The sequence below is a fragment of the Epinephelus lanceolatus genome, chromosome 8 (genome assembly GCF_041903045.1).
Source record: "Epinephelus lanceolatus isolate andai-2023 chromosome 8, ASM4190304v1, whole genome shotgun sequence".
Classification (NCBI taxonomy): Eukaryota; Metazoa; Chordata; class Actinopteri; order Perciformes; family Serranidae; genus Epinephelus; species Epinephelus lanceolatus.
Window position 1 is genome coordinate 27,815,003 of NC_135741.1, and position 17,076 is coordinate 27,832,078.

At 40.6% G+C, this 17,076-nt stretch overlaps 1 protein-coding gene across 1 annotated transcript in view; it reads left to right on the forward strand.

The window, feature by feature from the left end:
* Positions 1-17,076, forward strand: part of cntn3a.1 (contactin 3a, tandem duplicate 1) — a 109,173-nt gene that overhangs the window by 9,646 nt on the left and 82,451 nt on the right. The window contains exons 2-3 of the mRNA XM_033629325.2: positions 112-255; positions 14,500-14,632. Of these exons, the coding sequence (XP_033485216.2) occupies positions 201-255; positions 14,500-14,632 (188 nt within the window). The 5' untranslated portion in view covers positions 112-200. The remainder of the gene's footprint in view (positions 1-111; positions 256-14,499; positions 14,633-17,076) is intronic.

Genomic DNA, 17,076 nt, shown 5'->3' on the forward strand with positions numbered 1-17,076 from the left:
CTTGTATTTTATATTATAAAAAGTCCTTGCATAGTAAACAGAATCAATTGCTGTCCACTACTATTATATGGTGTCTAATGGCTTCCCCCTCCTTTTGCTTTCATTTGACAGAAGAACGGTGAAAGTGTTGGAAAGGACAAAGCCAGGATTCTACACACCTGTGATTTGATGTGAGCTTGTATTGACCTGAGACCATTAAAATGAAGTTGCTATGGAAACTTATACTGCTGCTGTCATTGGTGGAGTGTCTGGCAGGTAAGCCTCCCAAACATGCACTTTTTTATGTTGTTAGCATAGGGCTTATGAATTGTTATTTATAGATTTTTTTTGTGTCTGTGTGTGTGTGATGGCGCCTTGGCATACAGAACAGATGGCACTTAAAAGCAAAATGGAAAAAGTAAAAGATTTTATGGCAAAGAGCGCCCAAAGCTTCCCTCCAATTTTTTTTTTTTTTTTTTTTTTCTTTTTACAAATGGTAGGAAAGGTTCACCTTGTTTTCAGCTCAAGGCAGCAAATCAACATTCATTCAGTTGTGCATAGCAGCCATCTCTTTTTCCCCCACAGTGAATCCTGTTGGAAGAAGAATAAGCCAGGTTGCTATCTGTGAGAGACAGCCCCTATCTCGCGGTTGAATATGTAGTCATTCATTTTAAAAGGCCCCTCAATTGTTACCCTAATTGAGATTGCACTGGCAGTAGTGCAGAAATCTCGCCATTGATCTTGCTTTTAATGAGAGACCTAATTTTCCTCCCTTACAAAATGTTCAGGGTCAAATGCTAGTTCTCTTCAGAACGTCAGAGTCTGAAGCTGAGAACAAGATGAATAAGGGCTTTGTCGCATGAGCACAGTATCTTGAAGAATGAGTAATCTTTCATGTTGCCTTGCTCCAAATCAGCAGCCCCTCCTCACAGCCGGGACCTAAAATAATTAGCGTGCGTGCGTGTGTGTGTGTGTGTGTGTGTGTGTATGTGTGTGTGTGTGTGTGTGTGTGTGCTTGTAACTGTCACTGTGTGTGTTTTTTTTGTGCATGCGTGTCTCTTTTCAAAAGCACAACAGCACGCCGGCACCTAAATTTGCCTACATGGCAATTAGCACCACTTATCACTAAATCCAATACACATCAGTGGATGTTTAATGAGGCTTTCCGCAGGGAACTGTGACTCACTGTGGGATTAGGATCTACACCACAAGTCTGGATCACATATTATGTCCTACTTAAGCATTGTGTTGAATATACAGACGAGTGGCTGTCTTCGAAATCAGTGGAAATCCTGCCACAAACCTGACAGAGTTCTGATCTCAGACACACAGCTTGAAGGATACAACTGAAGTCTGCATTCTGTGCTGCGCCATAGATCCCCGCCACAAAATGCACTCCTGCAATCACGAGGTGGAGAAACCACATTCAGGGTTATTTATTCACAGCAAATTAGTGCTTAACAAAGGAGCAGAGGGCAAATCGTTTCTGAAAAGCATTGTGTTGCACAGCCCTTGCCTCACTCTTGAGGCTCACACTCACAGTTGGTAACACAGAGTAACCTAGCATTAATATTCAGCAAGGGGTTACATTACATATGCTCTGCTTGCAAGACAAGTATGGCGCAATATAACGATAGACCTCCAAAGCCTCTGTGTTCTGAGGAAGACTTGATAAGCATTTTAGTATGCAGACGCGCAGTACTGGGTAGAGGAAGGCACAGTATGCGGGTGTTAGATAGGTACTCCTAGGTAGTTTATTTATCCAGACTTGGAAGTGTTTTTTTTTTCAAACAGTAGGCATCGGCTGTGTGGGAGAGCACTGGGGCCAAGGGGAAGTCATTCCCATAGTGAGTTCATCGGGAGTTAACCAGCTCTCCCCCCGTTCCTCCCATAGGGTTTGAACGGCCCGAGGCAGGGGCGTGTACTGACAAACACACATAGTGTTTGTGTGAATATGTGAGTATGAGAGAGAGAGAGAGCGAGGGAGCAAAGAGGAGGCGTTAAGGTACGGCTGGATGCGGTTAGCCCCACACAGACACAGCTAACCTTCACACAGCAAGCCACTTCCAGCGCTGGATCAACAGTCTCCATCTGATAGAAGTGGTTTTGTGACATAGTCATAACCTGGCTGGTAGAGCATGCTCACAAAGGTGTGTAACCAAGAAAGCTCTATTTATTCTTATAAAGTCACTCATTATCTGTAAGACCTACAGAGGGGAGATGGAATTTCTGTTCTCACTGCGATATATATTAAAATATATTAAAGAGACAGTGTGCAGTGATCTGGTTATTAAGAAGAAGCTTGCTGGACATATTCCGTCTCACTACACAACTTGCCAAAAACATAAATCATTTGATGCAAAATATTGATTCCGAAACATTTTACGAGAAGATCGATGAATTTACAAGCATCTGCCGAAAAATAATTGGCAGGAGTGCAAATCAGAGAAACATCTGTAGTTGGCATTGAAGGGCTACAATTTAGGAGCACTGGAAACAGAAATGTAAACAAATCCAGGAAGATTGCCACTAAGGCTCTAACCAGTAATCAAATGTGTTGTGCTTTCAGAACAATTCAGAATTAATATGGGAAAAATCTTCCATGGTTAGTTGAGTGGGTGTCAACAGTTTCGGAGACGTAATGCATTTTTGGCACAGGGTCTAGGTGTTTAATTTAATGAAAGAATCAACAAAATCTCTTGGACTTGTTGAAAGTGGAGTGATATGATTAGATGTCTGGCTACAGAAATAACTCAGACTGTGTTTGTTGGCCAATCAAGTGAGTATTCAACAAAGCTGTAAAGAGTTTTTATTGTGTCTAACAAAAGTGGCTTAACACAGCCAGTCACTAGATGATGAGTTTGTCTTACTGGAAAACTGTAAGCATTAAAGGGTAACTCCACATTTTATAAGTCTATGTTAATTCAACACCAACATGTCTACAACCTTACAAAAGTTATTGATCGCTGTAATTGTTTCTCCTGCCCAGCCCGTACTGGTTGTGAGGGCATCCATTCCTAAAGTGATGTAATACATGAGGGACAAAATTCTCAGGCTTTGCTCCATGTAAAAATGGATTTTCAAGTTTTGAAGCTAAAATAAGCCCTCAGCAGTCTGAGCTGGTCAGATCATGTGGGTATCTATCTTTTGTTCATTTTAGTGTGAAATTCACTTTTTTTTTTAGTTACTGTTTCTTCAAACAGTGTGTCTTTGCTGAGCCGTAGGGAGGCACAGTTACAAATAGGGATGAGATGGTTACCAGTTTTGTGATAAACCACAGCAAAATTCCTGACAGTTAGTGTTACCGTTTTAAAATGTTATTTCTCGTTAAAACTGTGTTTAATTACTGTACTTAAATACTGTTAAGTATCAGCATCCAGCCTTCTAAGACTAAATCTGAAGTGTGGTCATATTTTGTCTTTTGTAAGAGTGCTTATTTTGGTTTATTTAAGAGTACTGAGGGAAACTTGTCTGCAGAATGAACAGGGCAGCATTTCCAAAACATTGTGTCCTGATGGAATGCAAAACAAATCACTTTTATTGCATTTGATATGATTTTCCAATGATTACATGTCGTCCTGAGACCCTGTGTCCTCATAAGAGGACATCATATTTTAGGTTTACTTGACCTTGTACTTAATTCTGCTTAACGTAGACCTGTTGTCCTCGTTCATGGACACTTTCCTGTGCCATCTAGTGGTAGTAAGAGCACAATACACTAATCCATGTAAAAACAAAATGGCAGCCATCTCTGCCATGTCAGTCTGCAGCTAGTCTCGTTCACCAGACCTTTCTCAAGAAAAGAAAGGTCTGGCTGGGCCGACTCTCACTTTAAGATTGGAGAAAATAACGCCCCAGCTGCTTGTATTTCGTTCAATCAATCACAATCGTTCTGGGCGGTGCCACAGCAACGGTGCGCTTGCAAAAATATTGTCGGGGGGAAACAGGTTTTGGTGTAACACGCCCACAAAAATATCTCTTACAGGATGTAAACCATGGCAGAAAAGTGGCTACATCCCCACAAGATCAAACACCGCAAAAGTTAGTAAAGGACGTGTTGAAAACGGTTGAAAACTGCTACACAACCAGAGGTGGTTGTGTGTCTTCCGCCCACTCAGACTAGTCTGCAGCTGACCCTGACACAAAAGTGGACAAGGTCCAAAACCTGATCACATTTTATGGTTGAAACTTGTTTCTTTATGATTAGTAATGTTTGTGGTTTGATACGGCAATAGATTTGACCAATTTTAGCAACAGTAAGACGCTGTTAATTAGAAAGTACTCGTTTGAAGACATTGGGACTTTATTGTTGTCCCTTTTGAGGACATTGGGATATACTTATCGTCTCATTTGAGGACATTGGGATTTAATTATCATTGACGATGTTTCGTTTTTTTTGTAGTTATGTGGTCCTACTGATCCCAAATTGCTAGGAGAAATTAAAAATGCATACCAAACAAAAGTTCGAGGAGCTCAGGAGGATATGGTATAGGCAATAATTTTGATGTTCATGCAAACAAAAAATGCACAATGCTGCTAATTGTATTTGTGGTTGTCCAAATAAAATTTGAAATGATTTCACTGTGTATCGTTTTAACAACACTGTGATAATACTGATGACTGTGATCATTTCAGTCACTGTAATTGTGATATGAAAAAAAATAAAAATAATAAATTTTGCACTAAAAACATATAATTTTGGAAGATAGCTTCATGATTTGTGTGACTGCAACTGCTGATCTCTCATATTAGCTTTGGTTAAATGGTGGGATGCACTGTGGTACAGAAAAAGGACTGTGCATTTGGCAGGAGGAATTATTCCATATGCAGTCCAAAAACTGTTTAAATGCACATATGAGCATGTAAATATAGAAAGATCGGAATAAACAGGAACCTTTCCTTTAATATGACACAGTTAGCAGTCGCCCAAAATAAATACTCACAAGACTAGACTTAGATCCCCCCACTGTTCATTTAAAGCAGGTTCACGTCTTAGTGATGCCTAGTGAAAATGAAGGGCTGCTCCTGGCCAGCACTATAATCTCTTAGAACTACTTTTACTTTGCTTTGTATCCCCCCTGTGTGCATCCCAGAGACGACTGGAGTTTCAAATATTGACTTACCTCATTGATTCATCAGAACATGGCAAAGCCTTTTAGGAATCCTTAAGCAAGGATTTTATTGCATCTTTGAAGTTCTGTATATGTGAAGATGTGGAATATTCCCCCATGAGTCTTTCCTCCCATGGCTGGCTGTATTTTTCACTTCATCTAGAAATGAAAACTCGTCCAATTTAACTGTGTTTGCGTACACAGTGTAGCGTTAATTATGGAGCCATAATAATGTATCCGTACTGTGTGTTATTTCTTGTAAATACATCACTATCAATTAAACAACGATATAAATTTGTGTCGGATACATGCTGTAGCCTGCAGCACTGCTGTGAGCTGCTTTTACAGGCATATTTCAGCGTCTACTGATGCTGCAGTTACTATTCTGTAAAGATTACTTAATATTACTTCAAACAGGTGACAACAGCGTGATGACCGTAATTATATTGCATCCATCAGAAAGAATTAAAGGAGCAGTGTGTAGGATTCAAATGATTAAGTGGCATCTAGCGGTGACTGCAGATTGCAACCAGCTGAAACGTATCCCTTGTGCCAAGTGTGGAGAAAGAATTCTAAAGGATTCCTTTAGTGTTAATTGTTCAGGAGGTTTTTACTGGGGACTGAATCATCCACAAGGTCTCTTCCTCTCCAAAACAAACACCAGGTGATTTAAACCAGAAAAAGTGCCCCAAATCTGTGTTTCTCCGATGCTGTTTGGTGAATCACAGATGGGCTGCTAGCCCAGTGCCTGCCAATGCGTGCTCATCTTTTTTCTCTGATAACTTAAGATACAGAAGTTCAGGAGGTTTTTATTTGGAGCCGAATCCTCACAGAGGTCTCTTCCTTTCCTAAACAAAGGGACAAGGTGATTTAAACCAGTAAAAACACTGAATAAAGCAGTTTCGTGCTGCAATCTGTGTTTTTCCGATGCTGTTTGGCTTGTAAAAGATGGGCCGCTAGCCCAGCACCTGCTAATGTGTGCTCACCTTTCCTTTTTCCTCTTATAACTTAAGATCAAGACGATCTGGAAGTTTTTACTTGGAGCCAAATTACCCGCAGAGGCCTCCTCCTTTCCTAAACAAACCTAAAAAAATCATCGACCTGGTGATTTAAACAGGTAATAAAACGACTGCTGTAGAAACATGGCGGTGCAACACGGAGGACTCTGTGGAAGATGACCCACTCCCTATATAGATATAAACCGTTCATTCTAAGGCAACAAAAACATGACAATTCTTATTTGCAGGTGATTGAAGAAGGCATACTTATTATATTGTATTCCATTTCTGCCAATATATCCCCCTAAATCCTACACAGTGAACCTCTAAACATTCAAATTCAGCATTACACTAAGCGCTCACACATACAGTAGCTTCATTACAGAGTCTAAACTGTGTTGTGCTGGTTAGCAAAATAAATGTAATATTTCCGATTGTACTGATGAGATTTATGTTACTGTAAGAGATATTTACAAAGTGCAGGAATCCGCACTGCATCGTCACAAAAATGAAAACCCCTGGTGAAATCAGGCTAGTTGTAAGTTCCTGTGGTTGGGAAACATTATGGTACAGTCAGTTTTAAACCATGATGAATGTTTCCATTAGTGCAGACCATAGCAGTTGGTAAGTGACAAATAACCTTCTAACCAATCTTGAGGAGGAAACGGTCGCAATATTACAACAATTAGATGACAAATGGCGTCCTCAGAAGCAATACGTTCCCAGGTTTATGTAGACATTCAACAGAGAGAACAATAACAAGAAATAGCTTTAATTTGCCGTTCCCACATATGGAGTCGGACCTAATCAATTCTGTGTTTCCCCAGTGAACGTGGCATCGGATACCCTGGATACAAGAGGTGTTATTGAATTTCAGATGCACTCATTTTGATTAGCCTGAGAATGGTGGTGTGACATGGTTGGATATTGGTTGGGAATGCGTTGGCCACATTCCTCTCCTTACAGACTGTGTCGCTGAAAATGTAATTAACTCAATTAACGAGAGTCTGCAGTACAGTGCAGTACACCCTCGCTGATAATCATAGCTGTAAAGGATGGCCTGGAACATTTTGTGTTAGTTTGACTCTTGGGCTGTTTCTTTTTATGTGTTTCTAATATATCTTCTCACTACTTCTTGACTACTGGAATCACAAGTGTGTCCTCCATTTACTGTTTTTCCTTCTTCATTATTTTATTGGTGAAATGTTAAATTATTAATGATTTTGTTATCCATGGTTCAGTTTTTCTGATTTTCAAAGACCCTGAAAAACAAGTTCAACAAATATCATATTTTTTGGAAGATGTGATCGAATCTATACTTTGCTGAAAACAAGCCAAACCTTCCTCCTGCTCTGGAGTAACATTTGCTGCCCCTGAATGAGAGACCTTAAAGGTGTACCTTATCGGCCTGGACAGAGGGGAAAGATGCTTTAAAAAGCAAGATTGGCTTTTTTTATTTGATGCATAAAACCCTGAGCTGAAACGAATGGATTTGGGACCTCACAAACGACCGATACCTCCCCCACAGCCGACTCCCCATGTGCCTGTTTATTCATGCTGAGGTAAGCTGAAGGAATTCATTTGCTGTCAGCTAGTATTGAATTTGAGATTAGTTTTTATTTCAGCCTCCTAAACAGCTCCCTCTGCCTTCCGCTTGTGCGCCGATGCTGAATCTTGTGTTGTCTGAGGAGTCTTCGGAAAAACGGCTGCACATATCACCATCTGGCAGCAGGTGACAGATATGAGTGGAGGCAGCCCTTTTTTTTTTTATTTATTTATTTATTTTTTTAAAGACCCTTTTCATAATGACCTCCATCTCTGTCCTGCGGCATTGTGCAGTCAACTTCCTGTTAGGATTCTGGATCAGTGCACTTCTCTGATAGAGCCCCTTTTCATCATTTTGCTGTCTGTGCTTTGGAGTGCTCAGTGTTGGACCCACCATCAGATTTTGACATCTAATGTCAGTGTGATTTTTGACTTCCTTGTAAATCCTAAAAGGGGCAACAATCTGTCAACTGAAGTGTCAGTGTTGATTTTAAAATTCAAACTTGTCTAGATATATCTCCAGTGGGCATCCACGATCTGGTTAAGCCAGTGGGTATATCACCAAAGTTAAATCTCCCTGGGAAAAAAGGGTGTATTTTGCCTGTGGATCTCAGTCTAGTGTAGCACCTCTGTGTTAGATTACCAGAAAGCAAGCCTTAAAAATTATTCCACTTTTCCCTACCGCATCTTACATTCATTCCCGTGAAGGCAACGAAAGAGTTTCAGAGAGTTTGCATCAGTTTGAACTGAGCCCCCAGGCACAGCCCCTGGAGCTCAATCCCTTCTCATTATTCTGACACTTATTCACCATTATAATAACAGTTGCCATGGTGCTGCTAAAGATCAGGTCAGTTCAGCGCTGCCATAACCCAGAATACGGGCTGCAACCAAATATCTGTGTCGATTAGTTTCGTATTAATTGAATATCAAGTTAGGTTTGTGCAGCGCGGTCCACTTAGGGATTGATTAAGAATGCAGTGCACACCAAGGTTATGCAAAAATGTTCTGACAGACATGGTTCAGCACGATTACGGTGTTTGCTTGTGGGTGCAGAAGGGGTAATGTAAGTTGTTGTGTTGAGCGGTTGTTTGTGCTTTAAGCGTAGCAGCAGCAGGGCGCCAGTGATAAGTGTGAGGTCCAATACATTAAATAAGCACCATGAATCACTTACTGTGCTTAAACAACATTTTGTCCCACATTCTTAATCAGGTGGCCATGAACATAAGTTGAGGATGAGCCAGAGCAGTGTATTTTTCTGTTTTTTTTTCTCTTAGTTTTTATGCATTCGCTGAGTCCTGACTCAACCTTAAATAATAAATCATAAAAACAACTGTAACAACAACCGTTGTTTATAAAAGAAAACAGTTATTTCAGTATCATAACCTTTATCACACAAAGCAGTTGCTCTTATAATTGCTACACTTGAAGGGTAAATTTAAATAATTGTGGAATATATACAGTACAATGTGCTGTTTATATGCACTGTGTTTGCACTGTGCATATGTATTGTACCCTGCCTCCCCCCAGCAGTTGCTAAAATCAAACTGAAACATGCACTCTCTAAGTCAAACTTTTTGGATTGTGTGCCATATAGGGATGCACCGAAATGAAAATTTGTGGCCGAAGCCGAATAAAACCCCCAGATGAACCCCCTCCAGATTAGTGTTGTCACGGTACCAAAATTGGGACCCACGGTACGATACCAGTGAAAATATCATGGTTCTGAGTAGTATCACCGCAGCGAAAATGAGGCAGATGTGCCTTTTGTCATTTATAAAAAGATAAATCACTTTTCTATAATACATCAATGATATTTCAATGGAATAAATTACTTATTGACTTATTCATACTTCAAAAACAGCATCAATAAGTGATTAACATAGGGGGGATCAAAATAAAATAAATAAATAAAATAAAAATCAAGCAGCCACCCTCCTCCCCTGACAAGTAAAGAACAGTCCCTTCATAAGTAAAGAACAGTCCCTAAAGTGCGGTGAGGTTTGTGGGCCGTTACCTGCCACAAAGACAGAAATGTGAACGGCTCGTTTCCCCTCTGACACATCACATACCTGTGTGCCGCCATGGCTCGGCTGTCCAGGTACGTTTGGGCAGTCATGACACCAAGAAGAGGACATTATTGGAGCCGGACCTCTCCGTCACCAGTAAGCCTAATCTTGCACTGCGAAGCACTATGGCCGCCATATTTGACAGGAATACATTACTGTCTGTGTCTGTGACCCCCGTTCAACCCACAACCGGCGGGATTCGCCTTTCGTTTCTGCTGCTGGTTGAAATCTGTACTCACACAGCGTGCTGAATGATTTATTTTGCTCGCACAAAACTATATTTAGTCGCAAATGCAAGTGCGGTGACGGACGGAGTAAAATATCGCCACACTGCCGACATTTTACTCTGTCCGTCACCGCACGCTGTTTGATTACGTTATCAAAACACACCGCTATTATTCGGCCTTGCTTTTCACTTATTCCACCGAATACCGAATGTGTATTTTTTTGCAGTATTCGGCCGAATATATTCGTATAACGAATATTCGGTGCATCCCTAGTGCCATATACCAAACAACATACGGAGCCAAAGGTCAAACAATAGTAAATGCAAAGTTTTCAGCCAGTTACACTGCAAATAAATCAGTGTTTCTAGACCAGAGGAGCCTATTCACCATAGAAAATTTGATTTCTATCAAAACTACTGCACAACATTAGTAAAAAGTTTAACGTTTGACATTATAGTAGTTTGTTGGTGTGCCCACATGTTACAAAAACTGTATCTCTAGCTTCTTTCAAGGTCCGCCACCATGTTTACTGAAGTATATGTTTTAATGGACTAGTACTCAATCATTGTAGGTGAAGTAGTGATATCAAGTGTTCAAATTAAGAAGTGCAATGGTAGGGCTTGCAAGCAGTTGTTCAAGATGAGACAAGCACAAAAAGTAAAGAAAAGCTAACACATCCAGACAATAAAAAATTAGGTGCTGGACAAGAGATCATAGAAGAGACGAAAAAAATAGAGTCTGCACACTAGAATCTGCTCTCATAAGTATTATTTTAATTAAATTACCACTGAGATGAGAGTGACATTGTGTTTAAACTAGGCTTTGCCATCTAAAGCACTATATCGTAGGCAACTGGACTTGCTTGAGTTTCTTGAAGATCTTTCATCTTTCACCCAAGAGGCTTCCTTCGGTTTTAACGGACTGATGCAGAGTCGCAGGCTTTAAACTCTGTGGGGGTGTGAACCCTTACAGAGTCATTGAGGTCACATGTTTCAGAGTCGTTACAGTCACATGTGAGTCATTGACTCACCCAGCCATCATGTGTGACATTAGGGTTTGATGGGTCCAGGTGGGAATTGGTGTTACATTGTCTGGGGAGGGATCCTAAGACTGCATCATAGGTGGGTGATTAGTGGTGTCGTAGGCCAACTCCTCTGTTGATGACAATCGTTACCTCACCGACTCTGTAAGGGTTCACACCCACGCAAAGTTTAAAGCCTGCGACTCCGCACCAGTCTGTTAGAACTGTAGAGCCTCTAGGATGAGAGGTGAAACGTCTTCAAGAAGATTACCGTGACCTGGATGACTGAGAAACTTCATCAACCTAGGCTGTGTGATGAACATACAGTGCAATTATTAGAAATGTGCTCAAGCTTCAAGGCAGTGGGCTGCGTTGGCCCACAGGCCATAGTTTGGCCCCCCTGCCCTTAATGAACCTTGATGCACTGTGCTGCTAACTGATATAATTTTATGTCTGTATTTATATGTTTTTAGTTATTTTGTGTTAAAGGGTAATTATATATATACTTTTTTATCCTTTCTTGTTGCACTGTTGTGGGCTAGGAGAAACAGCATTATTTTTAAGTAACAACTACACAAGAAAGTGTCAAACTACCTCTTGAATTATAAATACTAGTCCATACCCATTGAGTGCACAGTTGCCCACGTACAGTTTCACATGGTGTGTGTTTGGGATACAGGTCATAGGAAATTACAGATTAAATAATCAACTGAACCCATTAAGAAGAGCAATGTATTCAGACAGAGGTCTGATAGTACGATTGCTTTATTGAGTAGTAGTACCATTCAGTAGTACCATTGCCAATCGTGGGATAGTTAGTGGGCTAAAACTATACATTAGTAGTTGAGGTAGCACGTTGAAAGGCAGATAGTTAAAGTGTTTTTATGTTGTATTGACTTAAAAGTGGGGCGCACTGGTAGAATGAGTGACAGAATGACACACTCACAGTTTCCGTAATTATGTACAGCACACCATACCATGACTTAGTCATACCAAAAATTTGAAGAAGAAAAAAACAACATTGGTCCACAGGGGGAGCCACAGCGATCAGTCACATTTTAGCCATTTTTAAGCATTTTTCTGTTGTTATAGCGCCACCCAGTTGCCAATTAGAGTTAAATTTCTCCAGTCACCTTGAGGCGTCCTGTTCTACATATCTACCAAGTTTAGTAAAAATCGATATGACGGTTAGGCCTGGATAAGAAATTAGCTCTCTAGCGCCCCCATTTTGTTTGATGGGGTCAATAATGGAGGGGTCCCCTCAGATTATGTGTGGTCATATGCCTACAAAGTTGCGTGGTGATCGGTGAAACCCTTGAGATGTTATACACCTTTATGTGATGAGCCACGCCCTCAGCAATATTCATTGCCTTATAGAAGCTCAGTTTTAGTAAGTTTTCCAACTTTTGCCAAGGGGGAACTTTAGATATTGGTCCCTAGATTATGTTCACCGAGTTTCATGCAGATCGGTCAAACTTCCTAGGAAGAGATTGATTTTAAGTGTTTTTCAAAAAATTCAAAATGTATAACTGGAAGTTATGGGTTCTAGAGGCAGATTTGTTCCTCATGAGTAACAAATCCTGAATCCTAATGAATACCTTTTTAAGATCTCCTCCTTTTGTCAACTGTTGACATTATTTTCTGAAGTAAACTGTAGCAAACATGTATGATGAGTCATATTCCATTTAACAGGACTATACAAACACTGAATGGCAGTGCAGGTTTTATAAGGTTTTATTCAGGTGGGAGAATAATGTCACCTGACAGAACAAACACAAAACAATCTGATCTGTTTGTGTAAAGTCACACAAGTTAATTCTGGATGAAACACACATTTTCAAACTAATGATTTGTCTTTGAGTTGTGACTTTTGAATCGCTGCAAGTTAAAGTGCTAATTAATAACTAAAGGGCTGGATTATGTTTTGGGGCTGCCAGCTGAATTGCCCCAATTTAAGCATTTTTCAAAAACGATGCTAAATGCAAATGTTTGTGACTTGATAACTGGAATCATTTATCAATTTAATAAGGCACAGCGATTCATCTCATGTTTACCGCAGGCTTTATCATCCTTCCAAGTTTGTGTACAACAAGTGAGAGGATTTGTGTTTGAGTATGGACTGTACAAGAGGTGTCTCCTGGTAATCAATCATCTCTCAACGCTGCTTCGAGGGACACGCTTCATCTAACAAAGATTATAATTAGGCGGCCTTTTATTCTGTGTTACTTTCTGAGAGGTTTATCCTTGTGGAGAGGAACAATCAGTGTACAAGGTCCCTTGTCAAACATCCCCACCCTCTCAGAGTTATTTTGAGTCTTGAGGATAAACCTGTACTCCCATGGCGCCACAGACTTGAAAAGGATACCTGCCTCTCATACAAATTAGTTACCCTACAGAATCTTCTATCTTCTGTGTCATTACAGAAATGCAAATGCAGCCTGACAAATCCAAATGAATTCTCCCTCTGTCACAGAAAGAAATGTTTATTCCCAAGAAGTGTTGACTACCCCATGGGTCACTCTTACTGTGGGCTTTGCCTGCGTAACATGCACTCACTATTGTACCTTTGTAATTAACTAGGAAATGGATGTCACACTAGACATGCTGCTGTCTTTGTTGTTTGTGTTGTCTTGTGTTCTTGTTCTTGCAAAGAATATGAATCAACAATGCAATTATATCACTCTGGGAATTTAGAGCTACCGTACTAATTTATGTGCTGTGCTGTATATGTTTATATTTTAACATTTTTCACCACATTATGAATAATTAGGATAATAATAGCCAGTGTACACACACTGCAGAAATACTGTAAGAGTGTCATTCAGAGATATTTGCAAGCCACACTGGTGATTTGTTGTAAAATGGCAAACTTGCATTATAAATAATAATGGGTAGTTTGGATGCTTTTTGTTCTGAGGAAGCGGAATATAAAGTATTCAGAAAGAGCACAAGAATTTGTTTTGATTTGGTATTTCAGGAAGGAAAACAACTCAAGTATTTTCCCTCCAATTTTGGAAATTATTGGCTTTCTTTTCCATCTGAGTCACAAAGGGCACTGCGTTGATGGCATAAACGAGAGGGGCTGATTTTAAAATGAGACCATATTACCGTCAGTGTTTGTTGTAGCATTTGATTTCAAATTACTTATTGGATGACATCCCATGGGAAGGTGGTGATAAGTTTGAAGGGTTTAGATGAAATTGTGCTGAAGCCCGGTGGCAGCGGTGTGTGCCTTTGACAAGTCTGTACATTCAGATGTTTGCGTTAAAGTTTTATGAAGGTTACCGTCTGATTATGCAGCACCTCAGGGATCTAGCAACTTTTTACGACTAATATGAAAAATGCTCTTGGCTCTGCTCGCATGGCCGACGGATCCATGCTGAACAGACATTTTATAGGCATCCAACCTTCTCTTGTGCTGCACTGTTTCTCCACTTGCTTCCTTCCTCTGTGAGCCTTCGATATCTGCTTGCCGACAAAAAAATGTGAAAATTGGTTTTCATGCTCACCAGGACATCAAAGCTGATGTAGTTTTGCTGCTTCTCCACCCAGGTAGTGGAGTCCTGCTGAGGCCCGTGTTCACCAAACAACCCGGCAGTGTGGTGTTTCCCCTTCAACCTGGCGAAAATCGCAGAGAGGTGGTGTTCAGCTGTGAGGCCCAGGGACACCCACCGCCTTTCTACAGGTAACACCTCCAGGCATGGCTATATTCATAGTTTTTGTGACGCAGAACTTCCCCAGAGCTCTCAAGTGAAACGTTTGCCCTAATAACCAAGTAAGACTGGATTTATTGCCCTGGGAATACTTGGGATTTGTGGACCTTATGGCTCACTGCTGCTCACTGCCTACAGCTCTTGGTGTCACTGTCAGTCATGGTTAATTTGAGAATGATGAATTAATTGGCCTCAGTTGTTGGTTCATTCAGTTGTTGGACATTGATCTGCTGTAGAATTCACTTGGAGAGCTTCCTGTCATCAGTATCACTGACCATTGAAAAGATCAAGTGACCCAAGAGAATCATGCACCAAAACTCTGCTGCTCTCGAGACAAAGATCGAGTGGAGAAGAAAAAACACCAGCAGAGTGTATTTCATATACCAGAAATGATGTGGCAGAAGTTGTCTTTCCATATCCTAGCTTGCTACAGTAACATTTCATGTACAGCTTCACTGCTCAAGGCTGCACAGATATTGCCGCGGGGCATCTGATTCTGAGGTTATCGCTACATGATAAACATGATTCAAATCACTTGATGGACTGAGTTGCAGAAAAAACGCTGCTAGTCATTGTCCTTCCTCACCATGCGGGCCCTGTGAGGCTGAGCGGCAATTGTATTAGAAACAAACTGATGCCCAGTTACCCTGCCGCTGAAATGATAACAAATGAAAACAAATGACAAACAATGATTTGCTTTAAAGTGCATCAAGCACATAAGCTATTAATTCATAATCTATCAAATGGGGCCACATAGCTGTTGTACTCCTGTCAGTGTAATTAAATACAAATTGCAAAGCCAAGCATTTAATGTGTAATAGGTTGAAACGATCCCTCATAACATCAGCATATGCGGCCGTTAATGTAGCTTGAAGATCCTTGGTGTTATGCCTAATGGGCACAAATTGAAATGAATGTACAAGATCTTATCACTTGGATCGGCTGGAATACTTATTAAGCAATCAGTCGCTGTTTCCCTGTCTGGATAGTCCTACTTTTTTATAATGAAAACCAATTTATGAGTTCAAATCTGCAAATTTTTTTTTTTTTGGCCCCTCTGAGTTGAAGTTCTGAGAGCATGCCCGGCTCCATACCAAATCAAATTTGGCTTTAATGAGCTCTTTAATTACAGCAAGTGCCACCAACTGTGGCAGTTGATATACCACATTAAGAAGTGATCTTCAGATTGATCACAAGCTGTTATGATATCATACTTTTTCCGCTTTTAATGATGGGCCATATATACTCAGATGGACATATTGCTGTGTTGTTAGTTCAGTCAGCATACATCACAGTGCTGTCATTGCCTCGGCAATTTCCTTTTTTTATAAACCAAAGGTCACTTGTGGGAAGCTTTGGAAATGAGTTTTGGGTCTTTGTGAGATTCAGCAGCAGGACACCATATGCTGAGTGGCTCTTCACTGCTGCATATGAAGGCAGGTCTATTTCAGGGTCGCCGAGGACAAATTAATTTGTCTAAGACTACCCAATGACCGCCAGCACATAAAGCCCCCACTCTAAGTTGTCACCATGGCCCCTTGATTTGTCTCATCTGGAGCTGTTGGACCAGTTCCAGCTGCAACACCAAATCACTAAATCAATCTAATCAGCCAATCTGCCGTTGAGCACCGCTCTGCTGCATATGTCCCTCCATTCCCTCCCCTCTTCAACCCTGCCTCCCGCTGTCTTTGTCTTAATCCTTCCCACTGAAAAAGGGAGGAAGAAAGTCAGAAATAGAAACCTCAAGCTTCCTTTATGTCAGAGAGCTTTGAGAATCTAATCAAGACTGAGGAGCTAACATTCAACCTAATTGTCCCTCATTTCCTCGATGAAAAGCTATTTCTCCTTTTCTAAGTGTCACTTTTCTTGTTAGTCTTTGTTTACTCCCTTCTTTCGTCTCATTTTCTTTCCTTTTGACTGTGATTCGCTTTGAGACTAAAAAGCGCCATTTGCCCACTAACTTTGCCTGGGTATAATACAGACAATTGCAAGAACCTATTGAGTTGATGAAATGTATCTGCAGAAGTTTTCTGCAAAACAAGTTTAATCCCTTTCATGTGTTCTTGTAAAGTCTGTGCTGTTCGCAGTGAATTGAAACTCAACCTTGTAGTTGACGAAATCATTTCGGAGGTTATGGTCGCATGCTGCATTTGGTTGAACCTGCATCATCAACTCAGCAGGTTTTCTTAGACTATAAGCCTTAATTATGCAAAGTGAACAACATTAAGTCTCTTAAATCAAGCCACATAGGTGTCTTGTACAGTTAAAATTTGATTGCTGGCAGTTCCATCTTGATGGTGTCTCTCCCTCTTTCTCTCACACACTTACTTGCTGGACTCCCACATTATTCAAAAAACAAGAGGTTTAATCAAAAAGCACCATTATTCTGTGCTTTACATGTGGCCATTTTGTGCGA